The sequence below is a fragment of the Heterocephalus glaber genome, unplaced genomic scaffold (assembly GCF_053883595.1).
Source record: "Heterocephalus glaber isolate CG9 unplaced genomic scaffold, H.glaber_assembly_v1.0 deba00001447, whole genome shotgun sequence".
Lineage (NCBI taxonomy): Eukaryota > Metazoa > Chordata > Mammalia > Rodentia > Bathyergidae > Heterocephalus > Heterocephalus glaber.
The window spans coordinates 684768-702896 of NW_028258299.1; the positions used below are offsets into that span (position 1 = coordinate 684768).

General features: G+C 52.3%; 1 protein-coding gene across 5 annotated transcripts in view; it reads right to left on the reverse strand.

The window, feature by feature from the left end:
- Positions 1 to 322: 322 nt before the first annotated feature.
- The window catches only part of Gnb1 (G protein subunit beta 1), a 66284-nt gene continuing 48477 nt past the window's right edge, over positions 323 to 18129 (reverse strand). For 4 of the 5 annotated variants that reach the window (XM_087214556.1, XM_021243374.2, XM_087214555.1 and 1 more), the window contains 7 exons: positions 14002 to 14065; positions 12383 to 12545; positions 5687 to 5753; positions 4284 to 4485; positions 3516 to 3732; positions 2195 to 2310; positions 323 to 1978 (listed from right to left, as the gene is read on the reverse strand). In XM_087214556.1, coding sequence (XP_087070682.1) covers positions 2204 to 2310; positions 3516 to 3732; positions 4284 to 4485; positions 5687 to 5753; positions 12383 to 12545; positions 14002 to 14065 — 820 coding nt within the window. In that variant the 3' untranslated portion in view covers positions 323 to 1978; positions 2195 to 2203. Of the gene's footprint in view, positions 1982 to 2194; positions 2311 to 3515; positions 3733 to 4283; positions 4486 to 5686; positions 5754 to 12382; positions 12546 to 14001; positions 14066 to 18129 lie in introns of all 5 variants that reach the window. The other variant, XM_013065126.3, reaches the window with a different exon arrangement.

Genomic DNA, 18129 nt, shown 5'->3' on the forward strand with positions numbered 1-18129 from the left:
ATTGCTTTATGTCACATTACAAACTTAAGTTTTCAAAAACTGTAAGCCTAGAAAGCATTCACATGGCCGGGGTGCTGGAGCATCTGCCTCACTCTGGGGGGCCTCATCCCAGAGACTGTCAGGAGGTGGAGGCCATGGGGTGGGGCTGGGGCCAGGGCCGAGGGTGGCATCCCCCTCACCCCTCCTCCTCAGGTGGCTCTGCCGGGTCCTCCCTGATGCTAGGCTGGTGACAGCCAGATGCCATGACGGCGGGGGCAGCAGGGGGAGACAGCCACCTCTAGACACTGAAATGGACCTCAAGTAACGACCACACCAGAGTCCCTCATGTCAAACTGCTTTATTACATCTTAAATAACAGTACAGTTGAATATAGGGTCTATCTTGCATCCAGCCTCCTTGCAGTACACTGACTTTAAAATTAAATACAAAAGGTGAAAAGGGTGAAGGTGCAGAGAGCTCTACAGTCATCTGATGGGAAGAGAAGGGGATTTGTTGTGTTCTTGTTGCCAGACCCAGGCCTACTGCACGGTCACAGCACGGTTGGTATAGGATGTGCGGGACGGGATGGCGAAGCCACTACTGCTGCGAGGAGGATGCGGGACCGGGAGGAGGGGCCCAGACGCTGCTGAGGCAGGGAGGTCCTGGGTGGGCGGGGCCAAAGTCTGCCCTTGGTGCAGAAGGCTGTCCTGGGCAGCCAGGGCCAGGGCCAGGGCCAGGCAGCAGGTTGGGCACACCTTCCCTCCTTCCTCTGCCTCTCCCTCAGAATCCAACAGCAACAGCTCGCAACAGGACTGTTTTTTTGTTTTTTGAAAGAAGTAAAGAAAACTGTGACTCATCCCGCTACTCAAGCGTGTAGAGCACTTGCTGCTTCCGATATGTGTGCAGAGTAGCAACAGAAGTGGACAGAGCTGCCACGGTTACAACTTTAAGAGGTTATTTCTTAAAAGAAAAAGAACATCTAAGGACTGAGTCCTATATGCATTTTTGAGCATTTCTACAGCATGCGATTCTAAGAGTAAACCCACCCAATATGGCAAACAATCAAATTTTTAAAATTTAACTTAGAAAGTGTGAGATCATTATTTTCAAAACATTGATTTGTACATTGTTTCATACACAAATAACCAACTGACTATCTGAGCACAGGACAGGCCTCTCGAGCAGGCTCCTGACAGCGAGGGCAGGGTAGTGTTGGGCCATTAGACTCCCTCCAACTTCACAGGAACCCAAGGCGAGAGGAAACAGGACTGGGTGTGGGGCGGGCGGGCTGAGCTCACTGCCCGGCACAGGTGAAGGACTCTGACCACGTTCTCGACCATCGTGGAACGTGCTCGGCTACTCTGCTGCTCGGCCTTTCTCTTCCACTACGCCGTGTTTGTGTGCAACAGTCATTTGCGACACAAGACAAGAGAAAAACACCAGGGACCAGACCGCATCCCTGTCACGTCAGAGACCTGCCCCAGCAATGGTTCTGTTCCACTGTTGGGACAGAAGGGAATATATTCAAAAAGGGAAATGTGAATGCTTCCAAAATCCTGCAACAAACACAGCTTGAAATTTAGAAATGATTACAGGATAAAGTCCTCAACTTGTTTTGCATGAATGCCACAGAATAGGGTCACTGTCTACTCTTCGGTGAGCTAGTGGAGAGGCGTGTCTGTCTCACAATTACACTCAGGTTTACCTTCTGGTTAACATTTTTATTGTAGTTTTTCCTTTTAAAATTTATCCAAGACAAAAAAGAAAAGAAAGACAATGGCCCCGGAAGGAATGCACAATTTGTTTTAGTTTACAGCACAGAGATCTTCTCTCAATGGGAATTGTGCTCTTGGTGTCAGCAATAAGTGAAGGAGAAAAGATCTTGCCCTTTGAAGTTCTGAGGGGTGTGGGTGTCCACGTTAGTAGGGTGGATAAGGTATGCTATCACTGTAGCGCTTCAAGGTTGCAACGGTCTTCCAGTCACTGCAGCGTCCACCTGCTGCTGGAAACAGAGTGTGGATCAATGCACTGAGGCACCTGGAAACCAGAGCGCAGCCCAGACAGTGCCACCACCTGGTAGCTGCCTCTCAGCACGCACAGCCAAGGGGCTACCACTTGTACTGCGCATGTTCCAAACCAGTGCCACACCTGTTAGCCTGGAGACCATGCACAGGGGTGCAGAGCTGCTGGGGAGGGCATCAGGCGGCGCAGTTACCTGCTGATGTTAGTTCCAGATCTTGAGGAAGCTGTCCCAGGACCCTGTTGCCACAGCCATGCCATCGTCAGTCACCCCCAGGCAGCTGACGCGGTTGTCATGTCCAGCCAAGACACCTGGAGCAAAGGCAGCAGTCACTCGGGTGGCCCAGCAGCTGGATGGCGAATCTCCAATACAGCAGGGTCCAGGCCCTCAGCCTGGTTCCAGAGATATGCCACTAGCTGGGCAAGGCCACAAGAAATGAGAAGTTTCGTGCAAGTGGAAATTACACACGGCCAGTCTTGTGAAGGGGGCAATGATCCCTGATCACGTGGATGCCCGTGCAGGAAGTACAGACACACTCAAGAGGAGGACAAGGAACATACATGCGTGCGTACGTGTGCACACACACACACACACACACACACCCAGAGCAGCTCACGCTGACACCCACACATTTCATAAAGTTCAAATAAACAATAGAGTAGAATCCACAGTCAAAGACTCCATCTCAAAGCAGCAGAGCACACAAGCATGGGGATGGGGCCTGTCTCTCACTCATTTGTGATGCCCAGAGCCCAGTAAAACCCAGCACACAGGGTTGTGGTGGCTGCCGAGACCACAGGGGCTCTTACACAGTGACCCCAGTGCCAGGCAGGCCTCCTGCCCACACCCTGACAGTCGTGAGGTGGACAGGACACAAGGCAGCAAACCCCACTTCCTCCTAAACCCTCCAGCGCCCGTGTCCTCGCTGAGCCCAGGGGCGGGAGGGCTCTCTGTGGAGTCCAGGGTCGGCTGTCACCACCCTCAATGATTCAGTGCCTAGCAGAGAACTGGGCACTGTAAGGCCCACAGGACCCCAAGTCCCACTCCCCTCTTTCACCCTGGCAAACACTGAGATTCACTCAAGGCTTCTGAAGTGTCAAAAATCCTTTAAATTCAAGTGCACTGTAAAAAACGTCTCATCGTCTGTCCAGCATGTGTTTCAATACCTGACAATAGCACAACTGCCTCTGCTGAGTGGAATTCAGGCCCTCACCCCCACAGGCCTGCTGCTCTGCAGAAGCCCCACTGGGTGGCAGAGCTGTGGCCCTGGCAGCCCCAGGGAGCATGGCCTCCAAACCTCCCAGATGGAGCCCAGGGCTCTCCTGCCTGCCTCACAGGGAAGGGCTCCTTGTCCGCTCTGGCGTTAGTATCCCGAGGGCCGGAATCTGCACATCGTAGCTTGTCCCCTGCCCTGCCATTCCCAGCTGTGTCAGCCGGGCTGACATAAACTTCCGTATTTCAGTCAGGAGCATCCTGTCCACCCTGAAGAACTCCCTGAGTGTGCAGAGGCACCTACCTGCCCTGTCAGCTTTGAGGGCATCCCACACGTTGCAGTTGAAGTCGTCGTACCCAGCGAGGAGGAGGCGCCCGCTCTTGGAGAAGGAGACAGAGGTGATCCCGCATATGATGTTGTCGTGGGAGTAGGTCATGAGCTCCTGGTCTGCACGGAGGTCAAAGAGCCTGCAGGTAGCGTCATCTGAGCCGGTAGCAAATGCATTGCCATTTGGAAAGAACTGGAAAGAGGGTGAACAAGACCACATGTGACTCTAGACAAGATGCAAATGCTCCGTCAGAAAAATGGAAACGTGGCTGCTGGGGACAAAGCCAGAAAAGAAGCAGGGCTGGGCTCTGGGTTTTAAACTAAAGCCCTAGGGCAGGCAGGCTTAGTCTGGTGGACCAACGCAAAGAGCCTGTGCTCCTCCCCAGCTGCCAGCCCTTGGAATGACTGCTGGACGAAGGAGCAAGGGCCTCCACTGGCTGCCAGACACAGCCCGACAGGCTAAGCACCGCCATGGTGAGGGGCCAGAGGGGGCAGGCTCCACGGCTCCACACTGCTCCTGACCAGAGACTCGCTGAGAGTGCAGGATTCCGACACTGGCCATCTGGGGGCACAGGCCTGGTGTCCAGAAGCCACCTCAGCACCCAAGACACAACTAGCACAGAACCACCTGGCTCTAGGTCAGATCAGCCCAGCCAGGTCTCCCACAGGATGCTCTGTCCCCCCACCTGTGACTGGCTGTATCTATAAGGGCAGAAAGAACCCAGGAAAACAGCCCAAACTCACGCAGATGGCGTTGATGTCGGACTCGTGGCCAGTGAAGGTCTGCCGGCACATGCCCTCTCGAACGTCCCAGAGCTTGGCTGAGGCGTCACAAGCACCGGAAACAAAGAGCCTGGTGTCGGGAGCCAGAGAGAGGCTCATGACATCCCCAGTGTGTCCAGTGAACGTGGTTGTCTGCTGGCCAGTCTCGATGTCCCACAGTGCACTGGAGCAGGGCAAATGAACAAGCACGCGTCAGCGTCACAGCCCAGGTGCCAGCCTTCGAGCTATCCAGGGCTACAGAAAACCTCCATGCTGGTACGCAAGGGAAGGTTACATTCTGCAATGCAATTCTGTTTAGAGGAGAAGCAAAGCAAGAGAATAAGTGCTATAGCTGAGAACGCAAGCTGGGGCTCAGAGTGGCGGTGGTCTCTGCAGGCTTGCACCAGCAAATGGGGGCCATCTCTATGCAGAGAAATTCAGGGCCGGTCCCACACCTAGGCTTACAGGGGTGGAAAGACCCCCACAGCAGGCAGCAGGAAGCCCTGGTGAAGGCTGAGAAGGAAGAGCGCTCTCGCCCACCCATGTGGGCCCTCTGGGCATCAAGGGAACCACACCAGGCAAACACCCCCGAGGCCCCGTACACACTGGAGCAGAGGCAGGTGGACAGCTGCACAGGGCACCCATGCATTCCTGCCTGATGGTGCCGAAAGGTGAAACACCAACAGCACCTGCACAGAGCTTCTCTGCTGCACCCCTCAGACAGCAGCACTCATATCGGCCCCACAGGAGAAGTGCTGGCCTGGCAAAGCAAATCCTGGGAGCTGACAGCCTGCACACCCTCACACTGTGTCTCAGAGACTCCCAGCTCTCAGACTGCCATGGACCATGTCACCTGTGTGCCACAGCCCTGCCAGCCTCGGAGTCCCTGGCCACCTAGTCAGGCCTACGAAGACAGAAGAGACCTTGGGGACAGCTAAGTCTAAACAACACTCCTAAAATCACCACTGGGTCATTTCAGTTCTGTGCACTTGAAGACATTCTAGAGCGTAAGTGGGCCTCCACCTACCAGTTAGGTAAAAATGCCCAGGTTGGGTCTGGCACAGCTCACTTCACTGCAACACCTGCTATTTACACTGTGCTCACGCTCACAGAGAGATGGTGGGTAAAATACACCAAGGGAAAACAAAGAAAAGGAGGCACTGCATGCAGGACTGTAATATCATAATTCTCAGCCCAATACAATAATTCTTAAACTTTGTAAATCTGCAAGCAGTACCAGGAATTCACACGTGGCTACTTGGTATTTTAAATCTCAAGGCCAGTTCAGATGAAAATGGTCTAAGGATGCCCAGAGCCACGCCTCCTCCGCGTGCAGACCTCCCCCAGGTGAGAACAAAGGCAGGTCCTCGAAGGTCAACACTCACCACGTGGTGTCTCCAGAGCTGGTGACGATCTGATTGTCGTCTAGGAATCGGCAGCAGGACAGGTAGCCTGGCGAGAACAGAGCCCAGTGAGAATGAGCCAAGGAGCCACGAACAGTATGGGGTGGGGTGGGGTGGGGTGAGCGTGGCTGGGGATCCAGGTCCAGGCCAGGATGCTCTGACCACGACCCTCTGCTTGGCCTGTGTGCACAAAAGCATGGACGCACCAGTGTGCCAGAAGAACAGCACCCACCAAATACCCTGAGCGTTCACCTGAAGCCAGAGAGTCCCTCCCCGCTCAGCCCTCATGTGCTCCCTTGCTCACTTACTCAACAAGAGAAGCTCCAGGCTGAAATACAGCCTTACTGCGCTGGAGTTCATGCTCAGTGGGAAGAGAACGGCAGGAACTCAAAGAGTAGCACAGCAAGCAGGAGGGCAGGTGGCAGCAGGGATGGAGGGCGGGCACTCACATCCCCCAGGGTGTTCAATGACCCAGCCAGAGGCGGGAGCAGAGGCCCCAAGTCAAGAGGTCAGGGTAGGGAGGGCTTGCAGGCTACAGAAAGACTAACAGTGGGGACAGGAAAAGACAGTGGAATAGCTGCATGACAGTGACGCCAGGGAACCAGGGTACAGCTTTGCGTGTGCCCCTGCCCACCCTCAGGAAGGAGGCAAGGCAGGTGGGCTGTCAAGTGGTGCACACAGGGCAGACGCTCCGTCCTCCACAGCTTTAGGGATAGGAAAAGCAAAACATCAATTTTACATCTCCGTGTATTATGATTTTGCATTAATAAAGCTGTCATCCATGGCTTTGCTCTTATGGAGTCAGCGCACTCATCCCAGCCCTGGAATTTATAGAGAACAGGGTTCAGGGTCATCAAACCTAGCAATGCCCAGGGCTGGTGCCAGGCTGGCCACAACCTGACCCCAGAGGGTCAAAGCATCCCTGGCAATTCTGAGAAGATTCTCGTCTAGCCTGGGTGTTCACTGAAATGCTCCCCGCTCCAAGCCTGTCCAGTTGTGGGACATTGTGAGTAGGTAAAAAGAAAAACAAAGTACACGAAGCACAGTTGCTGAATGCCTTGTGCCTAGACAGAGCTGGGCCCAGGGGTGCACACCTACAACCCCAGGCAAACTCAGCTCTTTGGGAAGCTGAGATGGAGGGTCGCCAGTTCAAGGCCAGCCTGGACAATTCAGCAAGACGCTGTCTCAAAATAAATGAAAGAATGAAGGGCCGGGGATTTAGCTCAGTGGTTTCGTCACCTGCTGGGCAAGTGCAAGGACCCGAGTTCGATCCCTGGTACCACACAAAAAAAAGAATGAATGAGTGAATGGGCTGGGGTGTAGCTGCACCTCGAATCCCCAGTACCGCAAGCCCCTGCTCATCCTGTGTCCCCGCCTGGTCTGACATCCATGCCTCCCCCGAAGTGCCCTGTTGGCTCCCAGCACGAGTTACTTCTTTCACCCCCAGGGTCCCCACAGATAGTGCCCCCCCATGACGCCTGCGCACAGAAGGTAGGAAAATGAGCTGTGGCCCCCTGCTGCCCCACCTCACCCCGGCCGCGCAGCTGTTGGCCTGCTGCAGCAGAACCACGCAGCGGCTCTTCTCCAAGTCAGGAATAAGACGGGGACCCGACCCTCAGGTTCTGACTCCAGACCTGGGCACCACAGCCCTTGGCAGAGCAGGAGGAACCACCAATACCTGGCAGGAACCCGGGCATGAGAGCAGCTGCGCAGGGATGAGTGGCCCTTGCTGGAGGCCACCTCAGTGTCCCTGGTGTGACTACACACAGTCAGAGCCAGCACTCTGGGCAGGTGTTCCTTGCAAGTAAGCCAGGACAGGGCCAAGCTCATCTGGGCTTTAATATGCAGGGAGAAGAACACACCATGCAGATACTGCATGTTTTACATATTTTTTTCCTCCTAGGGAGCAATGGCAGAAACAAACTTTGTAACTCAGCCAATATGAGCTGCTCAGCAAGGAACCAAACCAGAGGGACGCGGGTATTGTCAAGCACCCCACTTCCAGGGGGGCTGAAGTCACAGATGCCCGGAAGTCTCCAGCATGGCCGCTCCCAGGGCCGTGAGTCCCAGTCTCTGCTCTTGAGGCCTCATGTCCCAGAACTGCTGGGAGGGGCAGAGCTGGCTCCGTACATGAGGCACTCTCGCCGAGAGGAGCTCAAAGCATGAACAACTCCCCGTGTGTGCACCTTTTGTGTCTCCATGTATGGACATATGGGAGGCTGGACCAAGGCTGCAGCCTGATCCTGGCCTCACCCTCCACGCACCAGGAGCCAGGGCCTGAGTGCCCTGGAAGCCACTGGCACAGGGACGCACTCCAGGGAAGGTGGCCATACCAACTGAGGCCTCAGGGCCATCTAGAAAATGGGTCCCCTGCAGACGGACTCAGGGCCACAGCGCCACGGGCAAAGAGCAGCAAACTGGAAACCGCTAGAACGCCCAACCACAGACAGATTGGGGCACCGAGAGTGTGGTTATCTACAGCTTGAAGACAGTACTGTAGTGAGCGGGCCAGCGTGCGCCTACGATCTTCACACTCAGGAGGCAGTATGGTGAGTCAGGCCAGTACGGGCGAGCGACACAGCAAGAGACAAACAAAACAAACAAACAAACAACCAAGACTAGAGTTCTAGATGGGATTTTAAGTAAAAAACACAAGAGAACCATAGTGGTGCATGCCTGTAATCCCAGCAATCAGCAGGCTGAGGCAGGAAGGTCACCATGAGTTCGAGGCCAGCCTGAACTACATAGTGAGACTCTCTCTCAAAAAAAACTTCTCCCAAACTACTCCAATGAATACGCATTGACAGCCTTTGCTCCCAGCCTGTATCAGAGAGCACAAGCCAAGGATGAGACCACCTGAGAAAGGACCCAGGAGACTCAGAACTGGGATGGCCAAGGGGGCCCCAGCCTTGAAGTCCAGTGGCAAAGGACCTGGCCCCAGGAATAACACCAGAATCTGCAGCAGTTTCTGTCCCAGGAAGGGGAGAACCATCACCCTGGACCTGGAGGAAAGTGTAGGCTCTTGTTTCCATCAGTCAAAAGGAAAAGAGAAGGGATAAGGGAAACAACCCAAGATCTGAAAGTGGGGAAATGCCAAAGAATGTCTTTTTATTAGGCAGAAGGAGACTCAATGCTGAAAAAGGGAGCAAATTATAAAAGCTTACAAGAAGAACGGGGCCAGAGAAGCGTGTGAGCAGACTTTCTAGGAACCCTGTGTTCAGCCACGAATGCTGTGGCCTCAGCTGCCTGGTGCCGTCGTGCTGCCAGGTGGCCTGGGGTCCAGCAGGCTTAAACGCCTGGCGGGTGGGTGTGGAACATGTTCCAGGCAGTAGCGGGCTCTGGCAGGCTGAGTGGCCAGCCCTGAAAAGGGGGCACGTTCTCCAGGCGCTCGGCAGGGGACAGAGGGCTGGGGCAGCTGAGGGAAGCAGCAGGCCTGCCTCCAACCAGCGGGGATGGGGCTGCTGAGACAAAGGCGACAAAAATAACAGCCCAGGCGTGACTTCTGGACAGATTTGATGGGAGACAGCCTCTTCCCTTCTTTATCCAAGTTTACTGGTGCCTGTCAGAAAGAAATTCGCTCTGCAACCATGAATATGAAAACCCTCCAGCTTCTTACTGGAGAAAGAAACCTTGTGTTCAGAAAACAAAGCTTTAGTTGCCACGCTGTCAGTGGGCATCAGAAGGAGCCCTGGACAGAAGGCTCTGAGAGAGCTGGCCCCCACGTCCACACCAGGGTCTCAGAGGGCAGCAACCTTCAAGGACAGGGGTTGATTACTCTCTACTAGCTCCAGTCTGGATGACTGGGCCATGTGGCTTCATCAAAAATGAGATTTTAGGCAATTAATAGTTTTTCAAATATAATCTAATGCCTTCATAATTATTTTCACCAAAAAAGAACCTGGGAAATTTATTCTATCTGTAACATATTTAAAATAAGCATGGTAAGCACTCTGCCCCAGGCACCGATCCCCCTGGTCGGTTGTCCCACAGGGCACTCTCCTCCTGTAACTGCCGCCCACTGTGAGGGTTCTGAGGTCGGCCCTCAGGTCCACAGCCCGGGTTGCCCCTCTGCAGTATCGGGTCTGCTCGTCCATCCACACCTGTGCTCCACCAAGGACCCACTCCTGACAATCACTTGGGGCTCCATGGCCTGCAGGGAGCGCTGCTGAGAGAAGCCAAAGCAGATGCCAGAGAGGGCCCGAGTCCAGGGACACAGCTGCCCAGACACCTGGCTTGGAAGCCAGGGACAGGACACAGACCCCAGACCCTGCTGAGAGGACAGGAGATTTCCACTGCTGCTGACAAAGGAAACACAGTCTCCCGGCAGACAGAACAAGCAAAATGTTGGGGCTGGGGATGTAGCTCTGTGGTTCCGGCGCTTGCCTTGCAAGCACAAGGTCCCGAGTTCAAACCCAGGTACCAAAAAAACCAAAAACCAAAGCAAACAAGCAAAATGTGGTTATCTCAGAGGGATACAGCAAAATCTAGTCTCTATGACAATATTTATGCCTGGGGTGCAATTCAAAGTGGCTACATGTACCACGAAACAGCAAAATGTCACCCAATTTAAGAATAACAATCCCCAGAGACCACCAGTAGGAAGATTAGGTGGTACAATTAGGAGACAATTTCTTTCAGGCCCTATTGGGGACAGAACCCAGGAACACCCTACCACTCAGCTGTAGCCCCAGGCCCTGGCCTTTTTAAATCTTGAGACAGGATCTTGTGAAATTGCTCAGGCTGGCCTCAAACTTGGAATCAGCCTCCCAAATAGGATTACAGACATGTGCCACCACACCTGTCAGTAGATAAGAATTTTAAAGGCAGTTATTATAACTGCTCAAGATACAAATGAAATATGCTTGTTATAAGTAATAAGAAAATCCTAAGAGAAATATAAAAGCCACTTTTCTTTTTTGTACCGGGGATCGAACTCGGGACCTTGTGCTTGCCAGGCAGGCATGGTGCCACTGAGCTAAATCCCCAGCCCTTAAAAGCCACTTTGATTTATTTTTTTTGGTACCGGGGATTGAACTCAGGTCCTTGCACTCGTGCAGCAGGCGGGGAAACCACTGAGCTGAGTCCCCGGCCTAAAGTCACTTTTAAATAGAAGCGAAGAGAAGTTCTAAAACTGAAGAACAGAGTATCGCACATGCAGACCATCAAAGGCTCACAAATGTCAGCTCTGGCTGGGGCTGTGCTCCCGTGGGGGACACGCCTCCCTCATCTGCCTGGCACAGAAGGGTGCTGGGCGGCCTAGCTGCATGGCCCAGAGAGCAGAGACCACAGGACAGGACTCCTGAGTGCTAGAGTGAGAAGAGCAGGGCCAAAGGGTACACAGACACCGCTCTACTCCTTAGGTTTAAGAGACATCAAGTTTACACGCACAGTGAATACAAAGAATATCACAGCTAGGCTCATCACAGACAGACTGATAAAGCCAAAAATAAATCTTTAGAAGTGCTTGAAGGGAAAAGAAAAGGTCGAAAGCCACCCCTATATTCTACATAGCAAGGAAAAATGTTGTTCAAGAATAAAGATAAGCCATCTGTGGTGGTGCTCGGCTCTAATCTCAGTGCTCGGGAAGCCTGAGTTCAAGTCCAGCCTGAACTACATAGTGAGACCTCGTCTCGAAAGAAAAAAGACAAAATCACGGCTGGGCACAGCTCAGTGGCAGAGCACTTGCCTAGCGTGCACAAGGTGCTGTGCTGGAGCCTCAGCACTTTAAACAAAAGGGAAGCCAGACTTTCCGATGGATGAGAGCGAGGAGCCCCACCAGCACCGCACCCAGCACCGCACCCAGCACACCCAACGCGCCTCCCCTGCTTGCCCCGTGCCAGACGCCCATAGTCAAGCCAGTATGGAAATGCTGCATGGAGAAGTCCAGAAAAACAACTCGCAAGTTTCAAAAAAACCTCCATCATCACATGTCGTCGTCGTCACCCTCCTTCCGAATGAGTTCTCCTCGCCTGACTTCGGAGTCAGCTGCAGGAAGAGGCACAGTGCCCCTGCTCACCTGGGTGCCTGAGGGTGAGGCTCCTCACCAGACGCTGGAGCGCGCGTCTGCAGCCAGGCAGGCAGAGCCTTGGACGCATAAACACGAACGGCTGCTGACATCTTTGTGAATTTATTCAAATGGCTAAGCCTAATTTCTTCAAAACACGCCAACAATCTTGCTCTAATAAACACAGGTATACACAGACAAGCAGAGAGCACACATCACTGCCGCCCTGACACACCACGGTTAGCACTGGTCAGAACTGCTCTCCGAACACAATGGCACTGAGTGAGAAGCCAGGGAGAGCACTGAGGGAGGCAGAGAGGAGGATGACGAGGGAAGGGAAAGGAAACAGTGAAAACAGAAATGAGCAAAACAGGCAGCTCAGTTTCTTTCCAGTTCTGGGGACTGAATCCAGAGCTTCACACTGAGGGCCGCGTTTACACATCCCAGCCTTCTTACTTGCGATGGTCTCAATGAGTCTTCAGGCCGGACTCAAACTTGGGGTTATCCTGACTCAGCCTCCCAGAATCCTGGCTTACAGATGTGTACCACCATGCACAGCCATGCCTGTAACTCTTATTCAACTGATGATATAATTAGTAATGGTGCATATCAAAAGCAAATACTCAACCCCCGCAGGCAGCAGCATCTGCAGGTCCCTGATGAGAACACAGTACCTGTGTGTCCCGCCAGTTCACGGCTCACACGCACGTTTCCTTCTCGAGTCTTCAGATTGTAAATGGAGCAGATGTTGTCCAGGCCACCACAGGCTACGTAGTTCCCAGAGGGGGCGTAAGCACAGGTCATGACCCAGGAGGAGCGCAGGGGGATGGCGTGGACCTGACAACAGACAGACCAGCAACACCATCATGCCGACATGTTCACCACTAGCCAGGCAAAGCGGCACAAGCTGGTAGTCCCCGCCATCTGATGCAGAAGCGGGAGACATCGTGAAGTCAGAAACAAATGTGGGCATGGGTTGGGGATTTAGCTCAGTGGTGTGACGCCTGCCTTGCAAGCTCAAGGTCCTAAGTTCGATCCCCATTACCACAAAAAACCACAAATCAACAAGTGTGGGCAACTCAGCAAGATCCTATCTCAAAAATATAAGCATCAACTACAGAGGTGACAGAGCAAAATGAGGGCCAAAATTAGAATTTCTGAAAGGAAAATTTATATGTGACCAGTCATATGTGTGAATCATCAGTGTAATCAATCATTTACTAAAGTGGCAACTCACGTTAGGTAGGCACTCAACAGCATGCCTCCTGATTGATAAGCCTCCTAATCAGAAGACACCAAACACTGTAACAGCCTGTCAACAGGGCTATGAGCCCATCTAAAGAAACAAAGTATTTTTATTTAAGTAGCAAGCTAGACATCATCGGTCCTGCACACACCAGCCTGTGCTGCAGTTAGGTTTGCTGGACTTTCTGGAGCCTTTTATACACACTAGTATTGTTCAGTAAGACACAACCCAACGAGACCATGTCCCTATCTGTGTGCTCCGATGACAGAACTTTTCAGTACAAGACAAGCCTGGATTAACTTTCTCTTTGGTAGTGCTGGGGCCTGAACCCTGGACTCTGTGCATGCTGGGCAAGCCCTGTGGCCCTTGCCCCTGGCTTTTTTTTTTTCCTTCTTCCAAGACAAGGTTGAATTACGTTGTACAGTTGTACAGCCCCACTTCCAACTCTAGGGCTCCAGCACTTCTCGAGCCTTGGCCTCCCGAGTAGCTGTGAATACAGAGGCACGTGCCTTTGTGTCCAGGTAAATTTAATTTATTTCACTTGAAGCACTGGGGATCAAGCCCAAAGCCCTGTGCATACCAGGCAAGCATTCTACCTCTGAGCTATATTCCAGGTCCCAGGCTAAATTTTTTGTTTGTTTTTGGAGACAGTCTTACTATGTTGTCCAGGCTGGCTTTAACTCACAGCGATCCTTTGGCATTGGCCTCCCAAATGTTAGGATTATAGGCATGTGCCACCACACTTGGCAAGGTTAAATTATAAAAACAATTTAATTTACACTCAAAGTATAATGCCTCTCAGATTATCTCTTGTAAACAAACTGTGGTAGTAACTAAGTGAAAAGCTGCATGTATTTCTGCATTCTTCCAGACTGAGCCGAGCGGGAGGCAGGGCTCCTAGATATCCCAGAAGGCACTGGGCTCCCAGGAGGCACAGTATTGTGGGCATGGCCATGGGAGAGATCAGCTGGGCGCTCGGCCTTTCCACCCCCAGCTCTCTGGAAACCACACCCGTCCTGGAGTTTGGGGAGGGCCCATACAGCTCACCTTGTTTGTGGTGTAGCTGTCCCAGATGATGAGTTTCCCATCCTGTGAGGCGCTGACCAGGAGCCTGAAAGACAGACGAGAGCAATCATCAGTCCCTCGGGCCACAGAAACCTCACCAAGAAACCCAGCGGGAAGCACAGCCTAAGTGTGACAGCTGCTTGAGACAACGCACACATAGTTGCAGGGAGAAAAAGAACCTGAACATTAGACCAACTGTGCAAGCCCAGAGGACACATGGCCACAGGTTACTATCAACCCCCAGGCTCTGCCCTGTCAGGTACACAGCTCTCTCTCGCCAGAGGGGAGCACAGGCGTCTGCCAGTAGGAGGTGCACTGGGCACCTCTGACGGAGAGACGACTGACACCAGTGCCACTGTGAACTGTCAGGACTGGGTCCTGCTCCGTACAGCTGCAGTAAGTCCAGGTCTGTGTGTGGACAAGCTGCCCGGCAGTCACCAGGACAGCAGGCTGAGGGAGCAGGTGGCATGGACACCCTGTGGCGGCCACAGCTCGGAATGAGGGGCTGATGGGAGGTGAGGTGCTGTCAGCACAGCAGATGAGCAGTGACGCGCCTGTAACCCCCAGCCCCATCTTCACAATCTTAAAGCACACAGGTTTCACCATTTCATCTGGAAGCATACTTTGCTCCTTGAAGCTCATGAAAAGCTTGAGTAAAATAAGAACCAAGATATACCATGTAAAGGTACAAATTCCCAATGATGAATATTATCATAGTGTATACCTAAAATGTATCAATAAACTTAATGGATAAAACACAAAAAACAAAAAGCTGAGTAAAACACAATTTTGATCACTTCTGACACTTTTAATCAGAACTGTTTTGATACCAGGAGTCAATGCATTTGGCAAGGACTTAAAACTCAGTGCTTTATTACAAAATTGATCAGATCTAACTAAATCCAAGCTCCCGCCTCCTTACTCTTCAGATGCAGTTTTATGTGTTTTGGTGCTGGGAGTCGAATCTAGGGCCTTCTGCCTACAAAGCTCCTCTCCAACCCCGAGCTGGCCCCAGCACTCCAGTGCCAAACTTTCAGCGGTACTGGGGACTGAACCCAGGGCCTGCGCACTTTGCCGCGTTTAGTTCACTATTTTGAGACAGGGTCTTGCTAAATTGCTAAGTTACCAGGCTTGCCATCTTCCTGTCTCAGCCTCCCAGGGCGCTGGGATTACGGGTGAAGGCCGAGACGCCCCCTCCTCCAATGCCATGCTTAACGCCACTCCTCTGCATCCAAATTCAGTTTTCCACACCACCAGCCCTTTCCCCAGAAGGCAGCGGCCTTCTGCGGCTCAGAGCTCATCTGTGGGCCAGGTCACCTTCAGTGGTCCCAGGGCAGAGAGCTTAATAAGTGCTGACTCTCGGGGTCAGGGCAGCCGTAAGCCGGGTGCTGATCCCTGGAAGGTGAGCAGACAAACCTCTAATCCCAGGCCAGTGACGGCTGGGTTGAGGCAGCTCGCACTCCCCAAACCTCTCCCTGCCTGCAATGGGACACCCATCCCAGGTACCTCACACCCTACACCACATCCAGAGAGGGGGTCTCCTGCCCGGAGGGGACTTTGGGAGACTTTGAAAGGGGAGAAGACTAACATTCACCTAGGGGGCTGAGTGAGTACCTCGGAGCTCACTGAAAGCATACACAGATCTGTAATAGGCACACTCCAAACACGTCCACAAACACTGTCCCCACTGCCACAGATGGTGAGTGGCCCGAGCCACACAACAATGTAACTCACTCAAGAATTAGGCTGGGGCTGGGGATTTAGCTCAGCGGCACAGCGCCGGCCTCATAAGCACTCAAGGTCCTGAGTTTGATCCCCAGTAGCAGAAAAAAAAAAAAAGAATTAGGCTGGAGTCAGGAAAAAGGAGCTCTGATTTCTGTGGTGCTGGGATCAAACCCAAAGCCCCAACACGGCAGGAACACACTCTGCCACCAAGCTACACACCACCCTATACAGTCTTCTTGTGTAATAACCTCTGTCTACAAAGGCAGCAGGCATGAAGATGAGGACTTCAGGAAAACACACAGCAAAAAAACAAAACCCCAAGCAGCGATTCTGGACTTTAGAGGCCGCCCCTGGTCTATCCCAAAACATGACTGACGAGAAAGGCTCTGCACAGCCAAGGTCCTGTCGGCGCTATATCCTGGTTCATCTTGTGGTCATGCATTATGAAACACACTTGTCTGGCTGAAAGAGCAACAGTACAGTCGGGTATGGCAGTGCACAGCAGTAATTCCAGCACTCTGGGAAGGTGAGGCAGAAGGACTTCAAATTCAAGCCCAGCCTAGGCAAGTTCGAAGACCCTGTCTCAAAAATAAAAAAAATTTTTTTTTGCTTTTCTTTTTTGAGACAGGGTCTCAATGTATAGTCCAGGCTGGCCTTGAACTCATGGCAATCCTCCTGACTCAGTCTCTTAAATGCTGGGATTACAAGAGTCCATTTTTTTTTCTTGGTATTGGGGCTCAACCTCAGGACCTTGCGCTTTCGAGGCAGGCACCGGAACCACTGAGTAAATCCCTGGCCCAATGCTGGGATTACAGACATGTGCTACCACCAGTTCCAAATTTAAAAGTAAGTAAGAGGCTGGGGATATAGCTCTTGGTGTGAAGGCCCTGGGTTCAATCCCCAGCACCGCAAAAACAACAACAAAAAACCAGAATAACAACAAAAATGCCATGTACAGGGCCAGGGATTTAGCTCAGTGGCGCCATGCCTGCCTTGAAAGCACAAGGTCCTGAGTTTCATCCCCAGTATATAAAAAAAGCCACGTACGGTACCTAGGACCCTAAGCAGGAAGGAGAGGACAGCAACATGACCTCACCAGGCTCCTGGGGCCTCCCCGCTGCTCCCCCTGCTCAGGGGCTCCCACAGGGCAGACTAGTCCTGCTGATCTGCAGCCTTGCTTTGGCAAGGCACAACGGGTCCACCTCTGCCCAGAGGGACACAAGGCCTCCTCCCATGGCTCTGGCCACACCCTGCTCTGAGCTCCTGGGTCCCTGGGCCCAGGCCGCTGTGCACATGCTGCACAACTTTGCACTGTTCTCACAAGCAAAAGTCACATCCTGTTTACCATCTCCTCTTGATAACAACCCCAAGATGAATGGGTTAGTAAGCACATTTTCCTTCCCTGGTCTTATGCTTTTTTCTGCTAATTACACTTATTTAATTACTCACTAATTTGTCAGGGCATTAAACAAGCACCTGATCACATCCCCAACTTCCTTTAACTTTGAGACAAGTCTAGCTGTTGCCTCGGCTTGCCATCCTGCTGCCTCAGCTTCCTGCGCAGCTCAGGTACAAGTGTGCACCACCACACATGGCTAACGCTTTTAATTTTCATTTATTTCAGTTTACTATTTAACTGTGTTTTTGAGACAGTACCTCATTGTGTAGCCTGGGTAGGCCTTGAACTTGCCACACAGCAAGGTCACACGCTGACATCAAACTCGTGACCCTGCTGTCTCAGCCTCCCAAGTTCAGGGATTCCAGGGCCGCACCACCCTCCCCAGGTTGCCTTATCCCAATGGACCACGGCATGCATCTGTGAGGCTCTGTTTACATCCAAGAATAACTAGGGACTAACAGCTACCACCTCACAGGCTTACCACTCTCCGCAGTGGAAGCACTCAGAATGTACTCCAGGCTGGGATGCAGCTCCACGGCAGAGTGCCTGCCTACAAGTAAGAGGCCCTGATCAAGTCCTACTGCAAAAAAATATTTAAATCAAGTCGAATCAATCTGCTTTTGGAATTCCGCAGAGTTGGCATCCACACGGATGCTGAGACAGCACCTCCATCCACCACAGCCCTAGCGCACCATGCTCATCTGCGCGCCAATTGTATGGGGGCCTGTATGGAACAAACTAAAGATAGAAGCTTTTGTTCTCCAGCTGTTTACACTCTAACACAGACAATTCCACGAACAAAGAAAAAGCCAAGCAGAAAATTCCATTCTGGCAATTCAACATGAAAAAGCACTACTCCAAAGAGGCCTATCAAGACTCCTATTAGGTTGAAAGAGCATGTTATAGTTACATGAGTCAAGTGACGTTTTATTTAATTATTTGGGTGGAAAAAGCAAAAGGGACAGGCCTTCCAGCATCTTCCGAAA